The following is a 16478-nucleotide window of genomic DNA, read 5'->3' on the forward strand; positions in this document are numbered from 1 at the left end:
ATTCGTCATTCCTTCGCCACCGTGAAATCGATACTATTTGAACTTCAGTGGCATGTTAAGGAAAATTGTAAAAATGAATGTTTGATGTTAGATGTCGCTTCCAGAGAATTTTTTTAGTCCGTTTTAGAATTTGTGAGAGATTATGATAAACGCAATGATAATCGTCAAACCCTTGACACTACAATTTTAGAGTACTAGAAAGCACTTTTTTGGCCGTGACATTTGGACCATTTTCACCCACTTAAAAGAAATATTTAAAAAGAGCCAGTTTTATCGCCGCATTAAGATATTACGTTGCAAATTGTCTTATTTTTCCCTGCGGTTTGCTTTTGCTGAACCTCAAATTGCCATTCAGCTTCGAGCCTTTTGCAACTGCCATTCAAGCAAAAACGACATTGCACCTTTTATGCAAACATTTGGTATTTTAAGGAGCTTCTAAAATTATGAGGTGTTGTTTATGGAGGTAGGAGATTGAAGAAAATAGAGTAGTTGATATTTTAAAATAGAGGGTGCAAAGGCCGAGAAAACCTGGGAGATGAACTCGAGCTAAAGAACCGGAAGGCATGTGAAAACGTTTTTTAGCCAAGAGCCTTCCTAGAAGAAGGCGTGTCCAAAGTATCTTTTGAATACAAAAGCCTATTTTTCCTTACAAACAATGACTTAGGATTTATGTCATTCCGAAGAACTTCATTAGTCCAATCATGAATCAACAGTACAATTATTGACGACAGTTATCAGGCCTGCAACTCATTTCAGACTGGATACACATTCCATATTCTCAACAAGGTACTTTTATTCGCATTTAATAACGAAGAGTTTACAGAAATTACAATTCCTGAGCAGCTGGCTATCTAATAGCCAGCATTACTTGACCTTTTCTTCAAGGCCAAAATTACAACACTAAACATGGTCAGAGCTGTCATGGCGGCCATAGCCGCAACAAGTGGGACGTTCACTTCAACTGAAAAAAAAAAAAAAAAAAAGAAACGATGTAAGAAGTAAAATAGTGTGATAAACTATCGTATACAATATGATTTAATATGTGCTATGATGTGTATTTTTGTGGTACCTCTATTTGGTAACAGTAATCAAAAGGGGAACCTGGAAACACAAGCCTAACCAATTTTAAATGATTGCCAAGGTGAAATCTGAACGTTGATTAATATTTCTTACAGATTTGAGTGATACAATATAACCTCGGGTGACTGCATAATGGAAGATTGGATTTTGAAATAAAAAATATGTATATATAATATAACGCCAAAAAAGAAAAAAAATTATGGGAAGTCAATGCAACACGACTCTAATTCACTAAGAGGTTTGTACAGTTACAAATTCAAAAATACACCTGATTTTGGAATTTATTTCCAACTTGGAGATACGGTTCAAACTAGAGCCTCTAGTTTTCCTATCGGAAAAGCGAACGGACATAAAAGGAAAAGTTGAAACGAATGGACAGGCCTTAGGATTAAACTCGCTCACCTTCGGTGTCAGTTTTCTTAGCATCAGGATATTCATGTCCCTCCTGGTAGTCTACAGCATAATCCAGAGTGATTGGTCCTTGCGCCAGGGCATACATGCTGTGATCTTCGACATCACGTCTAACTCGAGCATTCTTTTGACATCCCTGAGCGCACCTGGATTGAGCATCGGATACATTGCAAATGACTATGCGGCAGTGAATGAAGACGAACGGCTGATCAACAAACTCGAAGGCTTCCAAACCAAATCGATAGTAGCCCTTGGGGGAGGGGTAGATTACTACTGTGTCATCAACGGCGCAGCTGGTGAACAAATGAAAAAAAGGTATCTTGGAATAACCAGAATTAGTTGCTGAGAGAATGTAAATGAATATAGTACAGTTTATACAAAAATATGATTTCCAGAGTTTCTAAATACAGTGGTTCGAAAAAAAACACCCGCGAATTGACCCAAAAATATACGGAATTAAGGGATATTTGCTTTATTCACGTTAAACGCGCTTTCAAAAGAATTTTTGAACCACGAATAAAATTGATTGACCCTTTAAATTGCCTAGAAAGTGCTTTGGACAAAGACACGATTCTGTCTAAAGAAAAGAGTAGAAAGCTTATATAATTATGTATGTCAACAAAGAATATTGGTAGAGTGAGCTAGCAATCAAGTCGTTACGGCCTTAAAAGAGAATTTCCACATTGACTACACGCACGTGAATATGCCTACAGAATGAACATATTTATAACTGGGCTGCGCGGGCACAAATTTGTACTTGTATCGTTTAAATTTCCTGCTTGCTGTCATTTTCGTTTCTTTGGCGTTATGCGATCGCTATTGCTTGAATCAATAAAAACATTTTCACTTCTGCGATGTAGTTTGACAACCGCATGGGGTAGTATAATCTAAGTGTAATCTTATTTAGGCCGTTTGACTGGGCGGTAAGATGGCAATTTTAGTCGTAATTTGTTTCACGTTAAGAGTAGATGATCCGTTTAAAAATAATCAACAATATCTTGAACATAGCAATTACTATTACTATCTTCAACAACCCAAAAAACTACACTTTTGGTTTCACACCTACGAAAGGTTCAATCGTAGGGTTTGCTGCGAATTTCAACAGTAAGATGGAAAATCTTACAGCATCTTACCCATTTTTCAATATTACCAGCCTTTTAGGATCATTCTCGTTGGGGGTTGGCGTGGCAAAGCATCTTTCAGCTATTGTTGTCAGCCTTTTATCTTTGCTCTCAACTTTTGCCTGTAAGTAAACTTGTTGACGAAGCTTTAATGCCAGGGGAAAGTCAGCTTGCCCATATGCCTTGATATACCTAAGAAAAAAAAAAAAGTAATGCAGATAAGCTACAGCTATCAATTCTCAGTTTCCTGAAGTTTTAAAAATGGATTGGTCACAAAACTACTTAGTTTTAACCTCTTTGAGATTTCGAGTCTGGTTAAAAGAATAGTTGAAGTTTCCTCATTGAATCCCGAATATTTTCAAGTTACTTATGACAGACTGTACACAATGAAATTACAGAACTATATTAAATATTGCCATTTAAATATATCTGGCTTTATGGTCCGTTTGTTAAAGATGGTCAGTGTATGAATCAATGCAAATTTATTTCGCGTTTACGACGATGAAATATAGTAGATTGTCGTAGTTATGCTTACAATCAAGACGCACATTCACAGCAGGCAACTTTAAATCCATACCTTTTGCTGTGGAATAATTCGAGGACGACAGTAAAGTTTCCTTTTCCTTTTTCAGAGAAGACAAGTTTTCTATTTTCTGGTTTCACCCCAACCGCTGTTGCCTTCCTGGAGTTGGAATAAAAGCAACTGAATGGGATTTCGATCTCCCTGACGCGTGTTACGATGTCAGATTTATTCAGTGGAATCTCCAGAACTTTGTTGCTGTATACGATGGCGGATTTGGTTTGCCTTCGTTTGCTGTTGCATCCAGTCAGTGGTGTTTTGAGATTAAAGTGCGTGGCAGTTTCAGTTGCTCCACATTTCGGGTCCTTGAGTCGAAGGTGTTCGCGGTCCATTCCTTTGAGGATGGGCTTAGGGATTGTGATAGACATCTCATTTTGAAGGCAGTTGACGATGACCCCTTTTGCTGGATAATTAAAAGGAAGTTCATTAATTAATTAATATAGATGAATTGAAACAGGAGTGTGCTGCACCCATACGTTTTGTCATTGATGGTTTATTTAAACACAGCGGGGTTATCCTTAACTAAAGTTTGTGGGTTATATTAGGGAACGATCATTTTATGCCACGGCTATTGTGCCACTGATTTTGTTCCTATCGTCTGTGACCCATGTCTGAATGAACTACCAAATAGAATCTAGTTGCTAAATATTACTGGCGTTTCGTTCTTTTTTAATTCTGTTTCAACTGAAGATTCTTCTTTTTATGTGTTGGTAAGCTCAGTTGTATTCTAATGAACTGTATGAATTCTCCATGGTTTTTTTTTTTTAAATAACTTTCGACCGCTTACAGCTAATGTTGAAAACTCTTGAAACAAAGTCTTAAGAACACTAACAATGACAAGTCTTTTCCCCGCCTTTTTCTTGTGCGAGCAGAGGGTTGAGGTATTTATTGCTTGAACAGGCTACCTTTTCAAATTGTTTATTGCCACATGCCCATAAAACAACCAATGAAAACGTGCATTTTATTTACGCAAATTACACAGCTAAGTAATAAACTATTAGAGGATAGGAAACCGCCATTGTCTACTCCGCATCGCACCAAGGATTTGGAACGATTTACCAAGCACCATTAAACAATGTTCCACTGTGGACTGTTTTAAATCAATATTAAAATCTATTCTTTTTAAGAGAGCGTTCTTAGACTAGGGCTTTTATATAAAAGGACTGTAAAAGCATTGAGACTTCGTTTTGATGTAAAGGGCTTTTTTAAGAACCTATTTATTACAATTATTAAAGTTATATTCAGTAAATTTACTGGGTTCATCTTACCTTCACAAGTATGTTTGTCGTCAGCCAATGACAGTTCTGCGTCTGGACATTCGCACATATAACTTCCAATTGTGTTACTACAGTCGTGAGAACATCCGCCATTGTCTACCGCGCATTCGTCGATATCTATAAAAGAAAGTGTTTTCGTCGGTTATGATTTCCACTAAAATTATTTCACAGTTTTTCAAAAGCCAACATAAAGGTTTTCAACGGTATAAATCTGTGAAAATTACTCACACAGAAGTTTATACTATTCTCTTTTCGTTAATTATTTGTTTGTTTGTCATAAACTACTTTAACGTGGGTATCAGCGTGGTTCTTTGATAAGATTAGAAGAATATTTTAAAACCGATTGTTCAAGAGAAATACCCATTTGGTATCTATTTACCTTGTTCGCAAGTCTGTCCTTTAAATCCTCTTGCACACTGGCAATTGTAGATATTGCCTGCAGTTACTGAACAATTCCCTCCGTTCTTACATGGGTCGCTGGCACATGGATTAACTGCGAAACGAAACAGAAGAAGAAAAGCGTTACTTTGTGTTGATTTATGTGGTGGTTGGCGTCCGATAGTCAAATCTCGGGCCGGTGTTTTTTTTTTATGATAATAAGTGCTGGTCATTAGTTCAAAATAGACAGCAGCCACGACTACAGCTTGATCCCGCTCAAATATGCTGATTAAAATATTGAGCAGTTCGGAAATATTGCCAAAATGTAAACAAGCTAGTGTTTCAATGAATCACTTCTACAAATCTTAACATCTTTTGTAGGCTGTTAGCAAAATGAAACGTAAAAAGAATCTCTGTTGACAGGCATACGTTTTGGGTCAGAATCCTTTTGACGTGCACATTAAAATTTTTTTTGCTGTTGTTGCAAAAATCGTGTAAATAAGTCTTACTAAACCCATGAAATAAAAGCAAAATAGCTATGGCCAAATAATGCAGTAAATAAACAAACGAAAACAATGGAGTGTGTTCAATGGTGCTAACTGTCCAATTTCTGTTTAACAGTTGTGAAAAACCACTCAGTTTTTACATTTTTGTCCTTATCTTAATTGTTACAATAGGGAGCTAACTGTTTCGAAAACATTGAATTGTCATACCATGTAACTTCAGACTCGTTTTAGCCGCCCGAAACAAATAGATCTGGTACACAACCGACGCCAGGAAAGCGTCAGGAAGGATTCTAGAAAGCACGTATTTTACAAATTGCCGTCAGTAAGGATGGCGCCTTCTTTTGCTATGGCCCATGCGTTCTGCGGTGAACGGTGTCTTCCAAAACAAAGATCTTTTTGTGCGTCTTATGACTATGCTGTAAAGGCAGATCTAAGCAACCGCTGCTAGAATCCAAAACGAAAATTAGGGAGTAACCACGCATAAAGGTTCAATTTGGGAAAAAATACCATACATTAAACCTGGATTTCAGAGCGCAAAAATCCTTGCTCAATTTATACGAAGAGTTCTGTTGTTTTGAATGTATTTCAGACCCATGAAAAACTAGGAATACTGTTGAAAATCGGCCCAATAACGAGACAAGCACGAGTAGTAAAGTTTACTTTGAAATGCGACTGTGTAAATAATGTCTGAATCATATCAGTATTTGCACAAAAATAACTGAGTTAGTCAGAGTTTCAAACCTAATCGGAGACGGCTTTGTTATTCAGCGACGAATTTACACCTTAATCTTCTTCAAATACTTGTACTTATCTTGGTAAATTATAGATTTATTTTGAAACTACGAAAAGGACTGAATTAAAGAGTGCAACGCATTTTAACGAAAGCAATGCCGACAGCTAACCTTGCATGGGCGTAGCAACTGAATTTGATTTCAATATTCCAAAGGCTAAAATTATTATAACAGTTTTGATAATCTTACCACCGGAAGAATCCTCAATGAACTTTCCATCAGGCAAAATTTCGTCAAGTTGGTTTGTAAGCTTCTTAGAAACTGGCTTCATTTTAGAAATTCCTCCCTTTCCGTTTGCAGTAAGGCTGCAACAAAGCACCAACATTGTCACTACAACAGCGAGACTCATGGCGATAGCAGACGTCGTCAGTTCCTTCTTCCTTCACAAAAATGGCAACTAATGTGACTTCAGCAAAATAAATCGGTGCTTTTATAAGCCTCAGCAAGTTACGTTTTGATCACAATTAACGGCTGCCTTCCTTGAAAGGGACCGTCCTTTTGTGTTTTGATAACAACTTATGAATAACATTGATAACAACTTATGTGATGCAATTTTCACGATTACTTCAGATTTCTGAAACTATTTTTAAGAATTTAGCGCGCTCAGAAGGTAATTAGTATATAGATATTGTTTTCGTTTCTCAACTTGCAGTTCAAAAACAGCTTTCTTTCATGTGTTTTTCAAAACCGATGATGTAATTTGTCGTCCATATTCATGATAGTCAAGAAGTTTTTTTTATTCTTGAAAGGTCCAGGGTGTTCAGCTTACATAACTAATTGCGGACACCGGAATTCTTTAAACGTGTACTTCGCTGACAGTTCATCCTTTAAACTGGTTTTCATACTGATCTCGGTTCGATATCTTTATTATTATATTTCAAATTACCCCTAAAAAATGTGATTTATATTCTGCTCTCACGTTGTTTACTAAAAGATTGTGCAGACGAATGGCGTAACAGCGTCCCACTTTTCAATGGTTTTGGGGACAGTGCTAATTGCATTCATGTGGTATATATTCAGTTTTTCATCAATCTGTAACTTGTAACAACTAGCTGGAATTTTTAACAGCTGACAATTTTCAACTTATGTTGTTGAATTGAGTTACAAAATTCCCAAAGCTCTGCTCCGAAGCTTTAAAGGCGATCAAAATATTTTTAAAAGTCCTTGACAGTCGTTCTCTCAGTTTTTCTCGGTTAGCGCTGCTTTGTTTGGAATTCCGTACAGTTATGTCGGTTTTAGCAGGTGCTTTTCTAATGCTTTACACTTTAGCCGGGTCGGGATCAACTACGGCATCTGAAGGGAAAGGTAAGTAATGTAATTATTTAGTTAAAACTAGCAATTCCGAACACACCTTAACCTTAAGCTTTTTCAGCATGGATTTACTAATGTTGTACTGGTGTCTGGCGTTTATCTTAGCTTGATAAAGAGCAAACTACTGTTACATTCAAACAGGTGTGTTTCTCTAATGAAGAAATATTGGCTGTGGCTTCGTCGATCGTTAGTCTGATACGAATTCCAGCTCCGCACATGAATAAGAAAACAACAAAGACGAAGACAGTCAATTTTTACAGACTTTAAAGTTGAAACTGTAGTGTTCATCTTAATGAAAAAGACTCCAGAACCTTCCTAGGAGGTTCATTTGAATCGTCTCTTCTTAAACTTTTATCCACAGACTCACAAGTTAAAACACCTTCCTGCTAGATAGAGATAATAAACAGTATCACATAAAATAACTAATCGTGAGATTTTGAAAGAATCTCTCACTTAGTATGATTCATGACAGAATTGGCTATGCAAACCACTTTGTACAGAATAATTAACACTAAGACAGAAAAAAGGCTTTAATTTGAACGCTGCGATTCTTGAGATTTTATGTTATTGAGTAAAATTTGTATTGTCGCATGATTCCGATCCTTGACTACATAGCGTGCTTTGGAAAGGACATCGCCTAAACTTTTCCCAAGGGCACCCAACGACAGTTTTCTCTCAAATCCTTTGAAACGCTATTTTAGGCTATCTGGAGTGTCTTTAAAGCTCTATAGGTTCATTTCAGGCCGTGCTATAATATTTTTATCTTTTCGGTCGTTCTAGGGGAACTTGAGTATTTTCGAAATTACTAGGTCATTTTTGTCCATTTCCCGAAAACCTTAGGTCTTATTTCCTTTCCGAAAATCTTAGCTGACCTTTTTTCGGCCCTCGAAACGATATTTTTGTCAATCCTAAAACACTAGGCCTAAAGTTTTCCATATCACGAAAGTTCGAAGTGAAAATTCCGTTCAGAAAATTGTAGGGGATTTAGGGCCTTCCGAACAGATAATTTACCGAAACGATCCGTTGGGTGCCCTTGTTTTCTTAATCTGAATAAAGGACTTAGTCTCACAAACACACCGGCAAGATGTCCGCACAGCCCCATACATTAATTTTGTATAATACCTTTTGCAACTCACACTCTATTCACAGGCGCCGTTTTCGGCAGAAGGTTAGTATAAAAGTGGTGAATGTATATTTAATGTATGGGTCTGTGCGTAAATCTTTCCAACGCACATTTTTAGTTGAAGACGAGTGGATGGACTTTTCTCCATTCTGGTGCACAAAACATGGTCGAGTGAAATTGACACAAGAGCAAGTGCCAAAGTCCAAGGAGTGCAAAGAGCTGTGTATCAAGTTAAATCCCAAGTGCAAAGCCGTGGAGTGGTGGACAAAAGCGGGCGGATTGTGCTTTGAATGCAACAAGCCTTCTTTGAAAAGACCATACCGAGATCCCTCCGACCTGGCGCATCCTCCTCACGTGTTCATCAAGCAACAATCGCGCGGTAAGATGAAAATAAAAAATTTGACTGTAGACACGGAATAAGATGGTCGACCTGAAAACCAAATGCCCAATGTAAAAAGTTGTTTCACTATTACGTAATTCTACCATCTAAGTTGAATAAAATATGCAAAATTCAAAAATGTCATGTATTAAACGCTGGTTGAACCACGTATTGTACTTTATTATACCACTCCACCAAGTTATGTTTCGAGAAATAAATGAAACAAGAGCGAATATCCTGCGAAATTCGTACGGTAAGTTATGAAAATTTGTGCGTGAAGAATAGGCAGGTATGTGGGGGTAGTAATCATTTCATTTTGAATCGACATGATGACTTACACATCGCAATATTTAAAATACTCATTTAAGATTCTCTTCAAATCGTAAGTGTTAATTTAACGGTCTAATGTAATCGAAGATCAGATGCTATTCAATTTTGAGAGCGTCGAACTTCCGCCCATCCCAAAGCCATAAAAGCCACCTCCAAATGCTACTTAATTCAAACTCTGGTTAACACATGGTTGTGAAGACTTAGATCAAAGGTTTCACATTTAAATATGGATAAGTGTACTTACGAATTAAAATGCACTCCCCGTTGGGTTGTAGGAATGTATCTTGTGGTCATCGGGTAAAACAAATAACAGTTACATTTGCAAGTAAACTCGGTTATCAATCGCGTCCATAAAACGACTAATTGTTGAAAAAATTCTTAAAATTTGGCATGCTTTAATCTCTTACATTATAATCTTATTCGTGGATCGTTTTACTCCTAACACGTGTTCGTTTAAGAAGTTTTCATTTTATTTGACTCGAAATGTCAACGTTTCATTCTTGCGTGGCCAGCCCTTGAATGATGACTGCTCACCTTGTATAGAAAGGAGGTGCAAACTTAAATCCTGCACAAAGGAAACAAGTTGCAATAAAATAAAAAGTTACCGATTGTAGAGCAGTGTATCAACTGTGTCCGGAAACTAAATTATTAGATGAATGCGGATATTCACCACTGTCTTGCGGTGGTGCGTATTTTCAGCGGAAAATTCCTGAACCGCGTTCAAATAACTCCACCATTTGGCCAGTTTATTTGAACTTGAACTGTTGGGGAGTAAAGCTGTTGTAAATTTATAAATCTGAATTAATTAAGTGTTAGTTATTTAACTGCTATTAAAGAAAATTATATCTTGTTAGGAATTTCTATTCACTGTTTTTTTGTAACACAGGTTAACAAAATGTCTTATCTTTTGTAGATCTGAACGAGTGCTTAAAGCAAAATGGCGGATGCTCACACGAATGCAAGAACACAGTCGGTAGCTATATCTGCTCTTGTCCAGATCCTGAACTGAATTTGGCACCAGATGGTCATACTTGTGTTGGTGAGAATAACTGCGGTTTCAAGGAGATTTATTGAAATAAACAGACTCTGCTTCTCTATTTAACCTTTCCTTCGCAACATCGCACCCATGTGACAGTAAATACTGCTTCCTTGTCTATAACCCTCGTATCGGGTTGTTTTTTTTTTGGGCCCTTAAGCCCTGAAACAAGGCTGCCCAGTTTTCTCTATCAATGAAACGCCTGGCAAATAATTTTACATCGGCTTAGAACGATTTACACCTTTTGCTGTTCATTACGAGAAAATACGCATCCATTTGCGTAAAATGGCGACCAATTGCGCGAAGACACATTCATTAGCGCCAAACAACGAACATTTGCGCTTAACTCAGATTCAATAACGATTTTTGCATTTTTATCAACATTCAAAAACACTTTTGGGCATTCTTATGCGTCATTCGACATACAAAAGAGAAAAATATACTTTCATTTGCGCCAATATTCAAGTCATTAACACCATCTTGAAAGTCAATAGAGGTAATAGACAAACATTAACGTGTATAAACCATTTATTAACATTTTTATCACACTGTTTGAAATTCAATAGCATTCCTGGACGGCATTAGTGTGGATAAGACAAATATTAATGCGCTTGTACAAATAATTGAGCGTTCTTTAGATTCAATATACAAAAATCGATTTTCAATTGAACAATACCTAATTTACAAGACTTTTGCATTGACAGTGGGATGTACACGAAATTTTCTGATGCTTTTATCCCATTCTGCACTTGACGAAGGTTACGTAACCTGTTTGTCAAGTGCAGAATGGGATAAAAGCATCAGAAAATTTTGTACAGTTCATTCACTTCTTAAGGGTTTCCTGACCTCTGGCAAAATGCCACGAAGCTAAAAGTGCGCAATGGTACCGCTTCGTGCAGACCTATCTGCCAAGATGTTTGAATAGAGAGCTTATTAAAGGGTAAACTAAAATTGAGAACAAAATAATGTTTTGAAATTGTACTGTTCAATTGAAAATCGATTTTTGTATATTGAATCTAAAGAACGCTCAATTGTTTGTACAAGCGCATTAATATTTGTCTTATCCACACTAATGCCGTCCAGGAATGCTATTGAATTTCAAACAGTGTGATAAAAATGTTAATAAATGGTTTATACACGTTAATGTTTGTCTATTACCTCTATTGACTTTCAAGATGGTGTTAATGACTTGAATATTGGCGCAAATGAAAGTATATTTTTCTCTTTTGTATGTCGAATGACGCATAAGAATGCCCAAAAGTGTTTTTGAATGTTGATAAAAATGCAAAAATCGTTATTGAATCTGAGTTAAGCGCAAATGTTCGTTGTTTGGCGCTAATGAATGTGTCTTCGCGCAATTGGTCGCCATTTTACGCAAATGGATGCGTATTTTCTCGTAATGAACAGCAAAAGGTGTAGTATCGCTTGAAAGTAAAGATTATTGGGCATGATTTTACTTCACAAAGAGCTGATTTGCAATGCGAAGGTTTTCCTCTTTAAAAGAGGGCGCACACATTCCCGAAAACCGTCCGGCCCGATGGGTATGGTAACGATGAAAACGTGTTATTGTTACGATTTGCATGGAACAAAGTTCACCTTTTGGTGGATAAATGATAAGTAGGTGGATTAATTTGTTTTCTCTTGAACTCGTATAGCTTCGGGTGTTTCTGTGGAATGCCGCCAAAACGACATGTCAATCACTCTGCCCAAATCTCTCCTCCTTGGTTTGAACCGTGAATACGTCACTCTTCGAGATGTCAACTGCGTTGCCACGGAAACAGAAACCCATTACACTCTGACGACTGCATTGACTGGCTGTGGTACGACCGCCAGACACAAGAAAGGCGCTGTAGTCTATAGTAACACAGTCTTAGAAATCCCAGTGGCAGATGATGCTATTATTACGAGAGTTCGTGAGATCAAGATACCCTTCAAATGTTACTACAAGAACTCGGGTGAAGCGACTGCTGTTGGAATCAAACCTGATACCAGGAAACTAGTATTTGATGAAGATGGAAAAGGGAACTTTACAGTTGCTTTAGACATGTTCCCCGACGACAAGTAAGCACAACCAAAATTTATTTTCTAGCATTATTGTTCGATTTAGTAATTTCCGTTTGAACTTGCAATTTTTACCGACTTTCTCTCCTTCAATAGATTGTTAGATTTGGTACTCCCACATGTTGCTAATAGGATGCAACATCAAAAGGAGAAACCAAACAATTAGAACGCCTAAGGGAATCAAAGTAAGATTACAGAGGTGACTCTTTATTTTCTTTTTAATTTTAAGTCAACTGAAATAAAACGGAATAATTCCTCATGTACCGCATTTGTAATAATTATGCTATAGAAATGAGGAAACCGCTGTTAAAAGTACAACATTGACTCGACAATCTTGTGCTTTGTCCTTTTGCGAATAATTTCCTACTTCTGTTTACAAATCTTTCCGAAAACTTTGAAATTGAACGTATCCATTCTTACAAGTAGCTATGCCCATAAAGAGTCAGTCTAAGCCTCATGACTAGCCAACTGAGGTTCGTTAGGTGGCCTTCAACAGATTTGCATAGTGGCCACTTACGCGGTAACGTATCGTGTGAACATCAAATCACGTTGTGAAAAGTTGGGGTTGAGAGATAAACTTATTCATTCTGCAAATTTGACATAATCATTGAGTTATTTTGTGTTGTCAGGTTTACTTTACCTTATACGTCAAGTGACTACCCTGTGGAAGTCAAATTAAGGCAGTACCTGAATTTCCAAGCGTCCGTGAAATCCAAGGACAAGACTCTGTCCGTGTTAGCAGAGAATTGTTACGCTACACCCACCCAAGACAGAAAGGATGCTACTAAATATCACCTCATCGCGGACGGGTAGGTCACTGTTTCTAAAATTTTGGTAGAAGATGTTGGCGCACAAATTTAAAGATTAAGAAGTCTGACATCTTTAAAAGAAATTAATTCCCACAGTAAGGTGATTTTACGCATTGTTGACTTTGTCATTCAAGAGGTTTTGCGATTTCATCAAACAGTGTCTTCAACCATTTAACGGTGGATTAATGACACGCTTTATACCTATTAAATTAAATTGCATTCAAGTATAAAGGTTGAAAGGTTTCTTTCTGCTTCAATAACCCATTCCTCTACGTCCGTCCTTCTATTGCATTCACGTGCACTGAAATTTGAATTTTTGTAATTTTGAGTTTATGTTCCACTAAATTTTTCTATTTTTCTGTAGTCCCTTGTTAGTGAAAAAGTCAACTCGGTTTCCTTACTGCACGCCCGAGCTTAAACATTATCCTTTCTCTTTATAAAATAAATTTAAGTAGAATACAGGCAAGGTTGCTACTTGCGAGACAAGTTACCACTTTTTGTCATGAGCAAGTAACAACCTTTAATTAGCGGGGCCTCATATCAGGGCTATCATTAATAAAACCCAAGTCATAAATACTCAGTACAAACATAGTACCGTTAGATATCGTAAAAAACTGTGATATAAAGAGAGCTTAATGGCCTTATAATTATAGCTCCCACGAGTCCCGGGTAGCTTAGTTGTAGAGCATCTAAACTAGTAACCGGAGGTTTGACCCCTGTTGGGAGAACTCGGATTTTTTTCTGAGTATGCCTGTGTCACGTTACTAAATAATGCACCACTCATTTTCTTTTTGGTCAGTAAGAGCTCTTTTGAGGTGCTTACAAAATATTATCTTTTGAAGGATGACAAACCACAACATTATGTTTTCTCTCGTGTAGATGCTCCGTGGATGAAACCACTATCATCCTCAAATCTCCAAAAGTGGGCGCGTCCCAATTCAAGACAGAAGGCTTCAAGTTCATCGCCGATCACCCATTCGTGTTTGTACACTGCCAAATAAGGATTTGTGACGCAGAAAACCCAAAATCAAGATGCACACATGGCTGTGTTAAGGGGCTCAGAAAGAAACGTGACGTCAGCATTGACGATTCATTGTACCCACTGGCACAGGGACCTCTCACACTTGTTAGTGACGGAACGGAAATGGCCGCACCTCGAAAATCAACTTTAAGCGGTAAATAAAACCTCCACTTTTGACTAGTTTACACACTCAGCTGAAACACCCTGCAAAATTGACGGTGAATCCATTTGCCATGACCATTAGCAAATTTCTGTTGAGGCCACCATACACAGTTGCGGAACAATTATGAACTGACGTACATTTATCAAAATTCGCGAAAACAAGTCTTGTCAAAAAAATATTTAGTGTGCATACTGACGTTCGTCAACAGAAATTCATATATTTTGAAAGATTTCATTGTAATTATAATAGTATAATAGAAGACACACCAAAAATCGATAAAGATTGAAAACGGATTTGAAAAAATCTGTCTCTGGCAGCATGAGAAACTGAGACCTGGGGTGCTTACCATTTACGCAAACCACCCGAATGGAAATTTTCGGCATAAATACGAAATGGTTTAGCTTGTCTTAACAAAAAATGGAAAACATACAAAGTGTATGAACATCAGCTGTAAATCCCGAAAGGAGTCTGAATAAAAATGTATCACTTTGACCAGAAGCCCATAATTTTAGAAATACTCCAAATGGAATGATGCGTACCATTTGATTGTCCAACTGGAATTTGCGGGTTTTTGCATGCAAATAGTAAGCACCCCTAGAGATGACTTGGCTTAAGGTGGCCGAACACAGTTTTTCCAGTACACCGGTGTTAGTAAACATTATTTGAAAACTACGTACTTCTGAGTACCCAAAATTAGCATGGTGCAAGATTAACTAAGAAGGAATAAATTTTGATACTTCTTGTGGAACAAGGTGCCGTTGCCATGGCAACGCAGCAAGCTATTAACCGTCCACAAATAATGGTTTTTCTTAATTTTTAGAAAATGCACTCGTTAGATTTTTTCCATATTTTGTATCCAGAAAAACCCACAAAATACTGACATAGTGACGCTGCTTTCATGTAATTTTAACAGACAGATCTCCTGTAAATGTTGGTTTTGCACTTTAATGTTTTTTGAAGATACCCTCTGTTAGATTTTGTTTTTGGTTTGTAGGCAAGTTACGCTTTTAGAAAACTACTGTTTTGTCAAATTTCACGCAATTCTAACGAGCGGTTCCTTAGAAAACAGTTTATTTCCATTAAAATAACCAGTCACAATTTTTTGCTCAAATGCGCATGCGTGGCTTTTAATTAGGGTTTCTCGGAAAGATGAAAAGCGTACAAAAAGGCTTAGCTCATTGTGAACTCAATTTCTTTGTTCGGCGATAAATGAAGAAGGATTCACAAACGAGAAACTAAGTTATTTTAAGAGCAAAACTTACCTTTTGGTATAAAATCGAGTGGTCGATAGTATTTGCTTACCACAACCCTAGCGCGCGCTTAATAGCATCACTAACAGAATCTGTTAAGCGCGCGCAAACTGTGTTCGGCCACCTTAAAACATTGATTTTCTGTAAAACGTGATTTGAACTCCTCACTACAACCTTCTAAAAAATCTCACAGAAGGGTGTCAATGAACTTGACACGGAGTTGAATCGGAATCGAATTGAGAAACTTGTTCTTAAACTCGTGTTTCTTGTTTAAAAGGGATGTTTTAACATGTACATCTTTTTCCCTTTTCAAGGAGCTACTCTACCCGCCGTTCTTGCCATGTCAGTAGTATCCGCACTTTGCTTTTTGGGAATAGTCTGGATTTCACGCAAGAAAAGCAGCCGCTTAACTGACTATACTCCGTTGATGTGAGTGGGCTGATAATGAACCCGGTGTAAGATAAAAAAAGACGAAAATAAAAGCAGAGGAAAATGAGCTTTTCCTAATAAAATACAACAAAATGTAAAGACTTGATGATTATAAGTCAATAGCTGCGAAATAAAGTATAAGCTGTACATTCTTGTTTGTGGTCTGAATTCTTAGTGAGTTCGCCTTTTAATAGCCGCTCGAGCTCGAAGAAAAAATCAGAGTGGATGAAAAACCCATCTAGGTTGTTACAAAATCAATAATTGCTAAAACTAGAAATAGTTTTCACTACAAATGCACCCGCTGTGTAAGACATATCTGTTCTAAATCACTCATCTGCGAACAGCCCGCGAACAATTCTTCTCGATATGGAGTTGTTTTGAGGAATATTAATTTACCCAAATTGTGCAGGTTTTACAAAACT

The 16478-nt window shown here is 37.3% G+C and overlaps 2 protein-coding genes across 2 annotated transcripts; one reads left to right on the plus strand and one right to left on the minus strand.

Annotated features, from left to right (window-relative positions):
* Positions 1 to 775: 775 nt before the first annotated feature.
* Positions 776 to 6512, minus strand: LOC146486462 (ZP domain-containing protein-like). The gene is made up of 7 exons (XM_085100913.1): positions 6334 to 6512; positions 4849 to 4962; positions 4461 to 4586; positions 3190 to 3595; positions 2625 to 2804; positions 1483 to 1784; positions 776 to 961 (listed from the first exon to the last, which is right to left on the minus strand). Exons 1-7 carry the CDS (start codon positions 6491 to 6493, stop codon positions 852 to 854), a joined length of 1398 nt encoding a protein of 465 aa, XP_084957039.1. The 5' UTR covers positions 6494 to 6512; the 3' UTR covers positions 776 to 851.
* Positions 6513 to 7370: 858 nt separating this feature from the next.
* On the plus strand, positions 7371 to 16195 carry LOC146486463 (ZP domain-containing protein-like). The gene is made up of 7 exons (XM_085100904.1): positions 7371 to 7449; positions 8697 to 8957; positions 10201 to 10326; positions 11979 to 12384; positions 13014 to 13193; positions 14073 to 14368; positions 15942 to 16195. The coding sequence occupies exons 1-7, from the start codon at positions 7371 to 7373 to the stop codon at positions 16058 to 16060; spliced, it is 1467 nt and encodes a 488-aa protein (XP_084957030.1). The 3' UTR covers positions 16061 to 16195.
* Positions 16196 to 16478: the final 283 nt, after the last annotated feature.

Source organism: Pavona decussata, unplaced genomic scaffold (assembly GCF_977016875.1).
Source record: "Pavona decussata unplaced genomic scaffold, jaPavDecu1.1 SCAFFOLD_21, whole genome shotgun sequence".
In the NCBI taxonomy this organism is placed as follows: domain Eukaryota; kingdom Metazoa; phylum Cnidaria; class Anthozoa; order Scleractinia; family Agariciidae; genus Pavona; species Pavona decussata.